At 51.1% G+C, this 15,965-nt stretch overlaps 1 protein-coding gene across 1 annotated transcript; it reads right to left on the bottom strand.

Annotated features, from left to right (window-relative positions):
* Nucleotides 1-6: 6 nt before the first annotated feature.
* bet1l (Bet1 golgi vesicular membrane trafficking protein-like) lies at nt 7-12,886 on the bottom strand. The gene is made up of 4 exons (XM_085976731.1): nt 12,746-12,886; nt 4,604-4,695; nt 1,688-1,744; nt 7-318 (listed from the first exon to the last, which is right to left on the bottom strand). Exons 2-4 carry the CDS (start codon nt 4,676-4,678, stop codon nt 151-153), a joined length of 300 nt encoding a protein of 99 aa, XP_085832857.1. The 5' UTR covers nt 4,679-4,695; nt 12,746-12,886; the 3' UTR covers nt 7-150.
* Nucleotides 12,887-15,965: the final 3,079 nt, after the last annotated feature.

The following is a 15,965-nucleotide window of genomic DNA, read 5'->3' as shown; positions in this document are numbered from 1 at the left end:
GGCTGATCAAGGGAACCTCTTGAAGAGTAAGGAAAAACCTTAGAGTAAAGGAGAGAGCAGTCAGCCCTCTCGGCAGTGTCCAAAGGCAGCTTGATGAGTATTCCCCGTCACTGGATCAGTTCCTGGTCACGTTGTGCGATTGTAATCAGATCAAGTCTGCATCCTGGTGACCAGGTAGTACAGGATGAAGAAGAGCAGGACCAGTCCCACAGATATGTAGCACAGTAACTTCTTGTTGTCTCTGCCCGATTTCACCATCGTGGAAAATCTCTTCACACTTCCCGTCAAAAGTCCAGTAACACTCAAAAAATCAGAATCCTGGCACAGAATCAAAACAAACCCTTCATGGTTAAAAAGATAAACTTCTCACGCCTACTTCATTCAAACCAAATCTCGATTGGAGCAATGCTCCCATATCTGAAGCGGTGTTGCACTCACTCCTGGGCGAGACGAGAAGCTGATGATTGGGTAGACAATCCCTCTGCCAGCTCTCGGCTCCGACCTCTCGCTCACCCCCATTCAGCTTTGTTTCCCCGTGCTCCCTTTAATTGACATTACCACAGGCTGCTCTCCGCCGTGCGTTCGACTCTCAATGTTACGAAGCTCCAAGTACCCGGACTTAGCACCGGCCTCCTAGAATATTACAACACAGGAGGAGGACACTGGTTCTCTGAAAGAACTAGCCCCGTAGTCCCACCCCCCCTTAGTCCCACCCCCCGTCGTCCTACCCCTCTTAGTCCCGTCCCCCCTTAGTCCCGCCCCCCGTAGTCCCGCCCCCCCGTAGTCCCGCCCCCCGTAGTCCCGCCCCCCGTAGTCCCGCTCCCCGCAGTCCCGCCCCCCGCAGTCCCCGCCCCCCCGTAGTCCCCGCCCCCCCCCGCAGTCCCGCTCCCCGCAGTCCCCGCCCCCCCGCAGTCCCGCCCCCCCCGCAGTCCCGCCCCCCGCAGTCCCGTCCCCCCCGCAGTCCCGCCCCCCCGCAGTCCCGCCCCCCCCGCAGTCCCGCCCCCCCCGCAGTCCCGCCCCCCGCAGTCCCGCCCCCCCCGCAGTCCCGCCCCCCCGCAGTCCCGCCCCCCCCGCAGTCCCGCAGTCCCGCCCCCCGCAGTCCCGCCCCCCCCGCAGTCCCGCCCCCCGCAGTCCCGCCCCCCGCAGTCCCGCCCCCCGCAGTCCCGCCCCCCTGCAGTCCCATCCCCCGCAGTCCCATCACCATACCCTTTGAAAATGTTCTTTTACAAATATTTATCCACTTCACTTTTAAAAGCTGTTCTGGATTCTGTTCCCGCATGATTTCTGGTCAGACATTCCGTGCCTTTAAACAGTGTGTAAGAAAAACATCTTGCCTCCTCCTTGTTCTTTTGATCTTAAATTTATGCCCACTAGTTACTGAGCTATTTATTTTATCAAAACCCCATCTACATCCTCACTGCACTGTCTCCGACCCCAACTCATACCTTCCCAGAACCTCCAAACCGTGGATCTCCGTAACTTGGTCACTCTTGCCTTCCACCTGCAATCGACAGGCTTTCAAACCCGAGCTTGCCCTCACCCCTCACCAATTCTTTTACCCTGTCTTCAGTGTCACTGCTGCTCTGCATGATGGCCTCAAATTTTGGTTTCTCAATTTTAGTGCTTTATCAAATTAAATCTAAATAAAATAACTTGGGCTTCTTTCCCTTTGGAAATGTGTACTCACCATGCCATCCAGATACTGATTCTGATCGTCTGCCTCCTGATCAATATCTAGGGCAATCTGTTTGACCAGAAAATTGATTAAATTAACAAGGTATGAACAAAGCAACCGACAGACAGAGGCCGTTGCAGGGACGACACAACACAACACAAGGTTATAAACCAGCAATTACTGCAAATTACAACACACGTCAGTCGTGGCTCAGTGGTCACACTCTCTCTTCGCAGGCAGAAGGGCGAGAGTTCAAGTCCCACTGCAGGACTTGAGCACAATATCTAGGCTGACACATCAGTGCAGTGCTGAGGGAGCGCTGCACTGTCGAAGGGGCAGTACTGAGGGAGCGCTGCACTGTCGGAGGGGCAGTACTGAGGGAGCGCCGCACTGTCGAAGGGGCAGTACTGAGGGAGCGCCACACTGTCGAAGGGGCAGTACTGAGGGAGCGCTGCACTGTCGAAGGGGCAGTACTGAGGGAGCGCTGCACTGTCGGAGGGGCAGTACTGAGGGAGCGCTGCACTGTCGGAGGGGCAGTACTGAGGGAGCGCCGCACTGTCGGAGGGGCAATACTGAGGGAGCGCCGCACTGTCGGAGGGGCAGTACTGAGGGAGCGCCGCACTGTCGGAGGGGCAGTACTGAGGGAGCGCCGCACTGTCGGAGGGGCAGTACTGAGGGAGCGCCGCACTGTCGGAGGGGCAGTACTGAGGGAGCGCCGCACTGTCGGAGGGGCAGTACTGAGGGAGCGCCGCACTGTCGGAGGGGCAGTACTGAGGGAGCGCCGCACTGTCGGAGGGGCAGTACTGAGGGAGCGCCGCACTGTCGGAGGGGCAGTACTGAGGGAGCGCCGCACTGTCGGAGGGGCAGTACTGAGGGAGCGCTGCACTGTCGGAGGGGCAGTACTGAGGGAGCGCTGCACTGTCGGATGAAACATTAAGCTGAGGCCCCGTCTGCTCTCTCGGGTGGATGTTGAAAATCCCAAGGCCACTATTCAAAGAGCAGAGAGTGTTCTGGCTCTCCTCATCAAACATTGTTCCCTCAACCAACAGCAGAAGCACATCCACTGGTCATTCACCTCGCTGACATTACAACAGTACAAAGTACTTCATTGGCTGTAAACGGTTCGGGACGTCCTGAGGTTGTGAAAGGCGCTGGGGAAATACAAGTCTTTCTTTTTACTGTCTGGAGGGGTTTGCGTAAAACGGCTGCCACATTTACCTAATTAACATCACAAACATCATTCTCTGACTGTGACTGCGGTGCATTATCCTTCTTCGTCCTCTCTGCCGCTGTCAACACGTTTGACCACACGCCCCTTCTCCACACTGCTCCTGTTGTCCGGCTACTAGAGACTGCCCTCTTACCCATTCCATCATAGCCAGAGCAGCTCAAGTAATGGCTTCACTTCCCACCGTACAGTCACCTCAGGAGTTCCCCCAAAGATCCAACACTGCCCTTCTTCCTCATCTCTGTGCTGCCCCTTGGACATGGGCTCAGCTTCCACAAGAACACTCTTGATCCATCCACTGCCTCAGTGCTGACAGGCTACTCGCCTAACAGCCACTCTTCCATGAATATTAACTTCTTCCAACCAAATCCTAGCAAGAGCAAAACCATCATCTTCAGCCCCCACCATACCTGCCCACTGATTCCATCCCCCTCCCCAGCCACCGTCTCAGGCTGAACTGTTGGCAATTCAATCCCAAGCTGAGTTTCTAACCTCCAGATCCTCTCCATCACCAAACCGCCTACTCCCAACTCTAACACTGCCTGCCACTGAACACAAGGAACAGGAGCAGGAGTCGGCCATTCGGCCCCTCGAGCCTGCTCCGCCATTCAATAAGATCATGGCTGATCTTCTACCTCAACTCCACTTTCCCGCTCTATCCCCCATATCCGTGCCCCTTCCTCAGCCCACCTGCCATTCAAACCCTCCATCCATGACTTTGTCACTCCCAGACTCGACCATTCCAATGCTTTCCCGGCCAGCTTTCCACCCTCCATATCTCTATCTGTAACATCTGCTAGCCCTAAACCCGTCCCCCCAATTCCCTGGCTCCTGTGACTCTGGCCTCTTGCGCAACCCTCACTCCCTTCATCCTACCATTGGCGGTCATGCCTTAAACCAACTAGGCCCTGCTCCCTAGAATTTCTTCCCGAAACCCCTCCATCTCCCTCTCCTCCTTCAAGGCCCCCAGCATTGACCCGGCTTCGGATCTCCCCATTCTAATCTCTCCTCTTTTGCCTCTGCATCCAGTTTCCTCACTCTCCGAGTGCCTTGTCACATTTCCCTATGTTCAAGGTGCTATATAAATAGAAGCTGCTGTTGTTATTCTTCCAACACATTAAACTCTCCCTGTGAAGTTAATCTTCTTGCATTTGATTGGAACAGATAGGCGGCATCTCTTGGAAACAATCCTGTTGTTTTGGAATCATATCTTTAAATGATTCCCTAGGATCGCGTTATCATTATTGTAATGAATACGCTTGAAAAAAATATGGACAAAAATCTAAATTGTGTGGTCATGCAGCTTAAACTGTTCCAGTTAAATACTAGTTTCATTTGTTACTAGTTATACTCTAAACACCATCAAACAGATGATCAATGATTGTCACAGGTTAGAGAAGAGGTCAGCAAGTCTGCAGCAACATCACGTCCCCAGGCACCCATTAATCTTCTCAACTAAAACTAACGAAGGCCTCGAGGATTATTGTAGTGCAGCATTTTAAAAACATGTTTGGATTATTCTCGAGGGAACTCTAACCACGAGTCCATTTTATTCCATGAATTAGCATCACGATTCCACGCCGAGGCCGGCCAATCGACATTGGATGATGGGAAGCCCGAGGACGAGGGAAGACCAGCATTTTAAGGTTACTTATTCCGAGATGAGGCTTAAAAATGTTAAAAATTAAAATGTGACAAACCGATTTGAGCCGGGACACTTTGCTGGACAAGTTATCGGCCATCCGTTTGTTTTCTACATCAAGCATTTGGTCCATTGCACTGGAGCCGAGGCCTGGGGGGGAAACAGAAATGGCCAGCGTGTGAATACAGAGCGAAGGCTGCCGCGATCAATCAGACAGAGTGAGAACTCTCTCAGACAAACGCTCAGAATAGTTGGAAGGAACGAATCCAATAAATCAAACAATGCATTTCCAAATGCTTACTAATTTTGTCTCCAATTATGAATTCCAAGAGATTGCCAACATCAGAGTTAGACTAACTGGTCTAAAGTTACCCGGTTAAACATCCTATTCTTTCTTGAACAAAGGTGGTTACCCTCTAGTCCCACACCACAACTTGCATATCTATGGAGGATTGAAGCATTGAGGTCAGAACCTCTGCTGTCTCCTCTCTGCCTTCCTGAAGCTTGGCTCAGCAGCACTCTCACCTCAGAGTCAAAGGTGATGGATTCTAGCTCCACTCCAGCACTCCCGTGCAGTACGGAGCGAGTGCTGCATTGTTGAGGCGCCGTCTTTCGGAAGAGGCGTTAAACCGAAGCCCTGCCTACCTGGATCTGGTGGATGCAAACGATCTCATGGCCCTATTCAATGAAGAGCAGGGGCGCACTCCCACAGTCCGGGTAACACTGATCCCACAACACAGTCCCGGCTAACACTGATCCCACAACACAGTCCCGGCTAACACTGATCCCACAACACAGTCCCGGCTAACACTGATCCCACAACACAGTCCCGGCTAACACTGATCCCACAACACAGTCCTGGCTAACACTGATCCCACAACACAGTCCCGGCTAACACTGATCCCACAACACAGTCCCGGGAACACTGATCCCACAACACAGTCCCGGGAACACTGATCCCACAACACAGTCCCGGCTAACACTGATCCCACAACACAGTCCCAGGAACACTGATCCCACAACACAGTCCCGGCTAACACTGATCCCACAACACAGTCCCGGCTAACACTGATCCCACAACACAGTCCCGGCTAACACTGATCCCACAACACAGTCCCGGCTAACACTGATCCCACAACACAGTCCCGGCTAACACTGATCCCACAACACAGTCCCGGCTAACACTGATCCCACAACACAGTCCCGGCTAACACTGATCCCACAACACAGTCCCGGCTAACACTGATCCCACAACACAGTCCCGGCTAACACTGATCCCACAACACAGTCCCGGCTAACACTGATCCCACAACACAGTCCCGGCTAACACTGATCCCACAACACAGTCCCGGCTAACACTGATCCCACAACACAGTCCCGGCTAACACTGATCCCACAACACAGTCCCGGCTAACACTGATCCCACAACACAGTCCCGGCTAACACTGATCCCACAACACAGTCCCGGCTAACACTGATCCCACAACACAGTCCCAGGAACACTGATCCCACAACACAGTCCCGGCTAACACTGATCCCACAACACAGTCCCGGCTAACACTGATCCCACAACACAGTCCCGGCTAACACTGATCCCACAACACAGTCCCGGCTAACACTGATCCCACAACACAGTCCTGGGAACACTGATCCCACAACACAGTCCTGGGAACACTGATCCCACAACACAGTCCCGGCTAACACTGATCCCACAACACAGTCCGGGTAACACTGATCCCACAACACAGTCCCAGCTAACACTGATCCCACAACACAGTCCCGGCTAACACTGATCCCACAACACAGTCCCGGCTAACACTGATCCCACAACACAGTCCCGGCTAACACTGATCCCACAACACAGTCCCGGCTAACACTGATCCCACAACACAGTCCCGGCTAACACTGATCCCACAACACAGTCCGGCTAACACTGATCCCACAACACAGTCCCGGCTAACACTGATCCCACAACACAGTCCCGGCTAACACTGATCCCACAACACAGTCCCGGCTAACACTGATCCCACAACACAGTCCCGGCTAACACTGATCCCACAACACAGTCCCGGCTAACACTGATCCCACAACACAGTCCCGGCTAACACTGATCCCACAACACAGTCCCGGCTAACACTGATCCCACAACACAGTCCCGGCTAACACTGATCCCACAACACAGTCCCGGCTAACACTGATCCCACAACACAGTCCCGGCTAACACTGATCCCACAACACAGTCCCGGCTAACACTGATCCCACAACACAGTCCCGGGAACACTGGTCCCACAACACAGTCCCGGCTAACACTGATCCCACAACACAGTCCTGGCAACACTGATCCCACAACACAGTCCCGGCTAACACTGATCCCACAACACAGTCCCGGCTAACACTGATCCCACAACACAGTCCCGGCTAACACTGATCCCACAACACAGTCCGGGTAACACTGATCCCACAACACAGTCCCGGGAACACTGATCCCACAACACAGTCCCGGCTAACACTGATCCCACAACACAGTCCCGGCTAACACTGATCCCACAACACAGTCCCGGCTAACACTGATCCCACAACACAGTCCCGGCTAACACTGATCCCACAACACAGTCCGGGTAACACTGATCCCACAACACAGTCCCGGCTAACACTGATCCCACAACACAGTCCGGGTAACACTGATCCCACAACACAGTCCCGGCTAACACTGATCCCACGACACAGTCCGGGTAACACTGATCCCACAACACAGTCCGGGGTAACACTGATCCCACAACACAGTCCCGGCTAACACTGATCCCACAACACAGTCCCGGCTAACACTGATCCCACAACACAGTCCCGGTAACACTGATCCCACAACACAGTCCCGGGAACACTGATCCCACAACACAGTCCCGGGAACACTGATCCCACAACACAGTCCCGGGAACACTGATCCCACAACACAGTCCGGGTAACACTGATCCCACAACACAGTCCCGGGAACACTGATCCCACAACACAGTCCCGGGAACACTGATCCCACAACACAGTCCCGGGAACACTGATCCCACAACACAGTCCCGGCTAACACTGATCCCACAACACAGTCCGGCTAACACTGATCCCACAACACAGTCCCGGCTAACACTGATCCCACAACACAGTCCCGACTAACACTGATCCCACAACACAGTCCGGGGTAACACTGATCGCACAACACAGTCCGGGTAACACTGATCCCACAACACAGTCCCGGCTAACACTGATCCCACAACACAGTCCCGGCTAACACTGATCCCACAACACAGTCCCGACTAACACTGATCCCACAACACAGTCCCGGCTAACACTGATCCCACAACACAGTCCGGCTAACACTGATCCCACAACACAGTCCCGGCTAACACTGATCCCACAACACAGTCCCGGCTAACACTGATCCCACAACACAGTCCCGGCTAACACTGATCCCACAACACAGTCCCGGCTAACACTGATCCCACAACACAGTCCCGGCTAACACTGATCCCACAACACAGTCCGGGTAACACTGATCCCACAACACAGTCCCGGCTAACACTGATCCCACAACACAGTCCGGCTAACACTGATCCCACAACACAGTCCCGGGAACACTGATCCCACAACACAGTCCCGGCTAACACTGATCCCACAACACAGTCCCGGCTAACACTGATCCCACAACACAGTCCCGGCTAACACTGATCCCACAACACAGTCCCGGCTAACACTGATCCCACAACACAGTCCCGGCTAACACTGATCCCGTGACACAGTCCCGGCTAACACTGATCTCACAACACAGTCCGGGCTAACACTGATCCCACAACACAGTCCCGGCTAACACTGATCCCACAACACAGTCCCGGCTAACACTGATCCCACAACACAGTCCCGGCTAACACTGATCCCACAACACAGTCCGGGTAACACTGATCCCACAACACAGTCCCGGCTAACACTGATCCCACAACACAGTCCCGGCTAACACTGATCCCACAACACAGTCCCGGCTAACACTGATCCCACAACACAGTCCCGGCTAACACTGATCCCACAACACAGTCCCGGCTAACACTGATCCCACAACACAGTCCCGGCTAACACTGATCCCACAACACAGTCCCGGGAACACTGATCCCACAACACAGTCCCGGCTAACACTGATCCCACAACACAGTCCCGGCTAACACTGATCCCACAACACAGTCCGGGTAACACTGATCCCACAACACAGTCCCGGCTAACACTGATCCCACAACACAGTCCCGGGAACACTGATCCCACAACACAGTCCCGGCTAACACTGATCCCACAACACAGTCCCGGGAACACTGATCCCACAACACAGTCCCGGCTAACACTGATCCCACAACACAGTCCCGGCTAACACTGATCCCACAACACAGTGCGGGAACACTGATCCCACAACACAGTCCCGGCTAACACTGATCCCACAACACAGTCCCGGGAACACTGATCCCACAACACAGTCCGGGTAACATTGATCCCACAACACAGTCTGGCTAACACTGATCCCACAACACAGTCCCGGCTAACACTGATCCCACAACACAGTCCGGGTAACACTGATCCCACAACACAGTCCCGGGAACACTGATCCCACAACACAGTCCCGGGAACACTGATCCCACAACACAGTCCCGGGAACACTGATCCCACAACACAGTCCCGGCTAACACTGATCCCACAACACAGTCCCGGCTAACACTGATCCCACAACACAGTCCCGGCTAACATTGATCCCACAACACAGTCCGGGTAACACTGATCCCACAACACAGTCCCGGCTAACACTGATCCCACAACACAGTCCCGGGAACACTGATCCCACAACACAGTCCCGGCTAACACTGATCCCACAACACAGTCCCGGGAACACTGATCCCACAACACAGTCCCGGCTTACACTGATCCCACAACACAGTCCCGGCTAACACTGATCCCACAACACAGTGCGGGAACACTGATCCCACAACACAGTCCCGGCTAACACTGATCCCACAACACAGTCCCGGGAACACTGATCCCACAACACAGTCCGGGTAACATTGATCCCACAACACAGTCTGGCTAACACTGATCCCACAACACAGTCCCGGCTAACACTGATCCCACAACACAGTCCGGGTAACACTGATCCCACAACACAGTCCCGGGAACACTGATCCCACAACACAGTCCCGGGAACACTGATCCCACAACACAGTCCCGGGAACACTGATCCCACAACACAGTCCCGGCTAACACTGATCCCACAACACAGTCCCGGCTAACACTGATCCCACAACACAGTCCCGGCTAACATTGATCCCACAACACAGTCCGGGTAACACTGATCCCACAACACAGTCCCGGGAACACTGATCCCACAGCACAGTCCCGGGAACACTGATCCCACAACACAGTCCCGGGAACACTGATCCCACAACACAGTCCCGGCTAACACTGATCCCACAACACAGTCCCGGGAACACTGATCCCACAACACAGTCCGGCTAACACTGATCCCACAACACAGTCCCGGCTAACACTGATCCCACAACACAGTCCCGGCTAACACTGATCCCACAACACAGTCCCGGCTAACATTGATCTCACAACACAGTCCCGGCTAACACTGATCCCACAACACAGTCCCGGCTAACACTGATCCCACAACACAGTCCCGGGAACACTGATCCCACAACACAGTCCCGGCTAACACTGATCCCACAACACAGTCCCGGGAACACTGATCCCACAACACAGTCCCGGCTAACACTGATCCCACAACACAGTCCCGGCTAACACTGATCCCACAACACAGTCCCGGGAACACTGATCCCACAACACAGTCCCGGCTAACACTGATCCCACAACACAGTCCCGGGAACACTGATCCCACAACACAGTCCCGGCTAACACTGATCCCACAACACAGTCCCGGCTAACACTGATCCCACAACACAGTGCGGGAACACTGATCCCACAACACAGTCCCGGCTAACACTGATCCCACAACACAGTCCCGGGAACACTGATCCCACAACACAGTCCGGGTAACATTGATCCCACAACACAGTCTGGCTAACACTGATCCCACAACACAGTCCCGGCTAACACTGATCCCACAACACAGTCCCGGCTAACACTGATCCCACAACACAGTCCCGGGAACACTGATCCCACAACACAGTCCCGGCTAACACTGATCCCACAACACAGTCCCGGGAACACTGATCCCACAACACAGTCCCGGCTAACACTGATCCCACAACACAGTCCCGGCTAACACTGATCCCACAACACAGTGCGGGAACACTGATCCCACAACACAGTCCCGGCTAACACTGATCCCACAACACAGTACGGGACCTTGCTGTGCGGAAATTGGCTGCCATGTCTGCATACAAACAGTGATCACATTTTAAAGTAATTTATTGGCTGTGAAGCACTTTGGGATGTCGTGAGGATATGGAGGGTGCTATATAAATGCACGTCCTTTCTTCTCCTAACAGCCTACGGTGCACGACATTGGGGTGTAGTGACATATCCACCTGAAGTTTAAAAAGGAGTCACTCAGGTACAGAAGTAGGCCATTCTGCCCCTCACCTCGTGCCTGGGTCTGTTTTAGACTCATTCAGAGAGATTGATTGGTGTGATTGGTCAGAACTCCATTATCGTTGGATTGTGTGAGTACCGGGATGGTAGGAGGCGAACGATTCCTACTGATCTAGGAGGCAGTCGTGGACACATTCTAAATAGTACTCTCCACTTTGGCCACATGAATTATCTTTATTTTAGTCTATCTTAGGCTCGTTAAGATCATCCAGCATTATTGCCCTGTTGGTCTTACAGATCTCTCTTGCCGAGCCCCCATTTCCTCAGCAGTGCTGAATTCCAGCAATGTCAGTTATCTGCGGGACCTCAGAGCCTGCCCGTTTCCTGCATTGGTGTCAATGGTTCAGTCTGCCTTTCCGCTGAGTGTTTGACAAGTTTTACTTGTTTTACCGTCGCTACAGCTGAACGTCTGCATAAATAGCTCCCAGAACACCCATTTCTGACTGAAACCTTGTGTCTGGTCAGATTAGGTCACTTATTAATTACATAGAATGTACAGCACAGAAACAGGCCATTCGGCCCTACGGTCCGTGCCGGTGTTTCTGCTTCACACAAGCCTCCTCCCACCTACTTCCTCGCACCCTATCAGCATCACCTTCTATTAGGGTTGCTTGAAGTGGAATAAAGTACCTCATTACCCAGCCATTAACTCAGCATTAATGGAAACCCGTACACACACAGTCCCCAACATGCGCATTACTTGAATGATACCCAGTGAATGATCAGAGAAAGTCCAGAGTATCTGATTCAACACTTTAAGTGAATGAGGCAGAAGCTAACAGTACTCATCACAGACATAGGGTTCATCCCAGAACATAAATCTCATGAGAACTAAAAACTAAGCGAGAATGATGGTGCAAGGAGGTTTATTACATTCTTTACTGAGGGAGCCTTGTAGGTTACGGCACTTCAAAGTGCATATCCAAGTACTTTTTAAATGTGATGAGGGTTTCTGCCTCTGCCACCCTTTCAGGCAGTGAGTTCCAGACCCCACCACCCTCTGGGTGAAAAGATTTGTCCTCAATCCTCTCTAAACTTCTGACCAATTACTTTAAATCTGTGCCCCCTGGTTATTGACCCCTCTGCTAAGGGAACTAGGTCCTTGCTATCCACTCTATCCAGGCCCCTCATAATTTTATACACCTCAATAAAGGTCTCCTCTCAGCCTCCTCTGTTCCAAAGAAAACAACCCCAGCATATCCAATCTTTCCTCATAGCTAAAATTCCCCAGCCCAGGCAACATCCTCGTAAATCTCCTCTGTACCCTCTCTAGTGCAATCACATCCTTCCTGTAATGTGGTGACCAGAACTGCACCCAGTACTCTAGCTGCGGCCTAACTAGTGTTTTATACAGTTCAAGCATAACCTCCCTGCTCTTATATTCTGTGCCTCGGCTAATAAAGGCAAGTATCCCGTGTGTCTTCTTAACCACCTTATCTACCTGTCCTGCTACCTTCAGGGATCTGTGGACATGCACTCCAAGGTCCCTCTGTTCCTCTGCACTTCTCAGTGTCCTACCATTTATTGTGTATTCCCTTTCCTTGTTAACCCTCCCCAAATGCATTACCTCACACTTCTCCAGATTGAATTCCATTTGGCACTGTTCTGCCCACCTGACCAGTCCATTGATGTCTTCCTGCAGTCTGCAGCTTTCGTCTTCATTATCAACCACTCGGCCAATTTTTGTATCTGCAAACTTCTTAAGCATACTTCCTACATTCAAGTCTAGATCATTGATAAATACCACAAAAAGCAAAGGGCCCAGTACTGAGCCCTGCGGAATCGCACTGGAAACAGCCTTCCAGTCACAAAAACACCCGTCGACCATTGCCCTTTGTCACAGCAACATCCTCATGACGTCATGATGCAGCTTCAATCCCTGTCAGCACACAAATAAAAACAGACTGTGACGTGAGCACAAACCCACAACCTTTCTAGTCAAATACAAATGGCATCTGACCCGCTCCATATTATTTGAGACTATCCTGCTGGGGTGAAGGCCCCTTACTGCCAGGGGCTAGAATGATGCTTTTACATTGAGAGTGCGAGTCAGCAGAGAGTGCTGTGAGTTTGGGTAAGTGTGTGAGTTCTTTAATTGTTAATTCTCTTTAAATCATTCTTGATAAGATTACTTAAGCAGTTTAAGTAAAGGGGAAAAGTTAAATATTTGGGATTCTGTTGGTTTAAGAAGAGTAAAACAAGGTTACACTGCAGTAGGAGTAAATTGGCACAGCAGGCAGTGGAAACCAGTTTTCTAACCAATCAGCAGGGGTGACTCATTTGGCTGTAAACAAACAAACAGTATAAAAAGACCAGTCCTAGTGCGAGCAAGCACTGAGTGCGAGTCATCATAGAGTGCTGTGAGTTTGGGTAAGTGTGAGTTGGGGTAAGTGGGGTGTTAGGTGCTCTTTTCAAACTTTAACTCTGTGGGTTGTAGTTAATAAGGCCTTTCTGGTGCAGAGTGACTGTTGGTAAACCATTTAACTGGTGTAATTAGAGGGATTGATTTAAATTAAATCCAATTAATTAAAGGGGATACTAGCATCTATAATCGGGCAGAGGGTGTCCATAACTAACAATAAAAAATTTAATTAATTACATAGAATGGAGCAGGTGATGTGTTACTGTTGCGAGATGTGGGAGCCGGTGAACCCCATTGAGGCTCACGGTGATTACGTCTGTGACAAGTGTCTGCTGCTACAGGAACTCCAGCTCCGTGTTGATGAGCTGGAGTCTGAGCTTCAGACACTGCGACACATCAGGGAGGGGGAGAAGTACCTGGACTCTGTGTATCAGGAGGTGGTCACACCTATGAAGTTAAGTAATTCAGATGTAGTCCGTGGTCAGGGACAGGACGGTGTGACTACGAGTGAGGCAGGTACGGGGATCCAGGAGGTAGAGCTGGAGGAGCCGCAGCCCTTGCTCTTGTCCAGCAAGTTCGAGGTTCTTACTCCCTGTGGGGACGGGAGCAGGGACTGCAGGGAGGATGAGCAACCTGGCCACAGCACCGTGGAACGGGGGGCCATTCAAGAGGGGGGGAGTGACTAGAAATGTTGTAGTGGTAGGGGATAGTATTATTAGGGGGATAGATAGAGTTCTCTGCAGCCGAGAGCGAGAGTCCCGAAGGCTGTGTTGCCTACCCAGTGCCAGGGTTAAGGACATCTCCTCTGGGCTGGAAAGAAACTTGCAGTGGGAGGGGGTGGATCCAGTTGTCGTGGTCCATGTTGGTACAAACGACGTAGATAGGACTAGGAAGCCGGTTCTGTTAAAGGAGTATGAACAGCTAGGGGTCAAATTAAAAAACAGAACCTCAAGGGTAATAATCTCTGGATTATTACCTGAGCCACAAGCGAATTTGGCTAGGACAAATAAAATTAGAGAGTTAAATGCGTGGCTCAAAGACTGGTGTGGGAGAAATGGGTTTTGCTTCCTGGGACACTGGCACCAGTACTGGGGCAGGAGGGAGCTGTTCCGTTGGGACGGGCTTCACTTGGCCAGTGCTGGGACTAGAGTCCTGGCGGATCATATAACTAGCGCTGTAGAGAGGGCTTTAAACTAACTAGTGGGGGGGAGGTTCCTAGAGAGCAAATAATAAAAATGACAACAGAGAAGGTCATAGACTTAGGTAGCAGTAGGGAAATTAAAAACCAGAGCGTGTCAGGAAGGGGCAGAAGGTATGGAGTAAAAGGTAAAGTAATAAAAAGGGCAAAAGCAGGAACTAAGTGTCACAAAACATATTTGAAAGTTCTCTATCTGAATGCACATAGCATTCGTAACAAAATAGACGAGTTAATGGCACAAATAACTACATATGGGTATGATCTTGTGGCCATTACAGAAACATGGCTGCAGGGTGACAATGCCTGGGAATTAAACATACCAGGTTATTTAACGATCAGGAAGGACAGGCACGAAGGAAGGGGAGGTGGGGTGGCTATGTTAATAAAGGAAGGAATCACTGTAATACAGAGAAATGATATTGGATCAAAAGATCAGGATAATGAAACAGTTTGGGTGGAGGCAAGGAATAATAAGGGGAAAAAAACACTAGTGGGCGTAGTCTATAGGCCTCTGAACAGTTGCAACTATGTTGGACGGAGTATCAATCAGGAAATAGTTGAGGCTTGTAATAAGGGAACATCTATAATTATGGGGGATTTTAACTATCATATTAATTGGACAAATCAAATTGGGCAGGGCTGCCTTGAGGATGAGTTCATTGAGTGTATTAGGGATGGGTTTCTTGAGCAGTACGTAACTGAACCGACCAGGGGGCAAGCAACCTTAGATCTGGTCCTGTGTAACGAGACAGGATTAATTAAAAATGTCCTAGTAAAGGATCCCCTTGGAATGAGTGACCATAACATGGTTGAATTCCATATTCAATTAGCGGGTGAGCGGGTTGGATCTCAAACAAGCGTGCTAAGCTTGAATAAAGGAGACTATGAAGGTATGAGAGCAGAATTGACTAGAGTGGATTGGGAAAATAGATTAAAGGGTAAGACGATACATTTAAGGAGTTATTTTACAACTTCCAAAAAAAATATATTCCACTGAGAAGAAAAGGGTGTAAAAGAAAAGACAGCCATCCGTGGCTAAGTAAAGAAATTAAGGATAGTATTCGACTAAAAACAAGGGCATATAAGGTAGCCAAATCTAGTGGGAGGATAGAGGATTGGGAAAAATTTAAAAGACAGCAAAAAATAACAAAAAGATTGATTAAGAAAGGGAAGATAGATTATGAAAGTAAATTAGCAAAAAATATAAAAACAGATAGTAAGAGTTTT

The sequence above is a fragment of the Somniosus microcephalus genome, unplaced genomic scaffold, assembly GCF_052327205.1.
Source record: "Somniosus microcephalus isolate GS21.2 unplaced genomic scaffold, FLI_Smic_1.0 unresolved_chr3, whole genome shotgun sequence".
In the NCBI taxonomy this organism is placed as follows: domain Eukaryota; kingdom Metazoa; phylum Chordata; class Chondrichthyes; order Squaliformes; family Somniosidae; genus Somniosus; species Somniosus microcephalus.
Note: the sequence above shows the minus strand (reverse complement) of the source record. Positions and strands in the feature narration are given on the sequence as shown.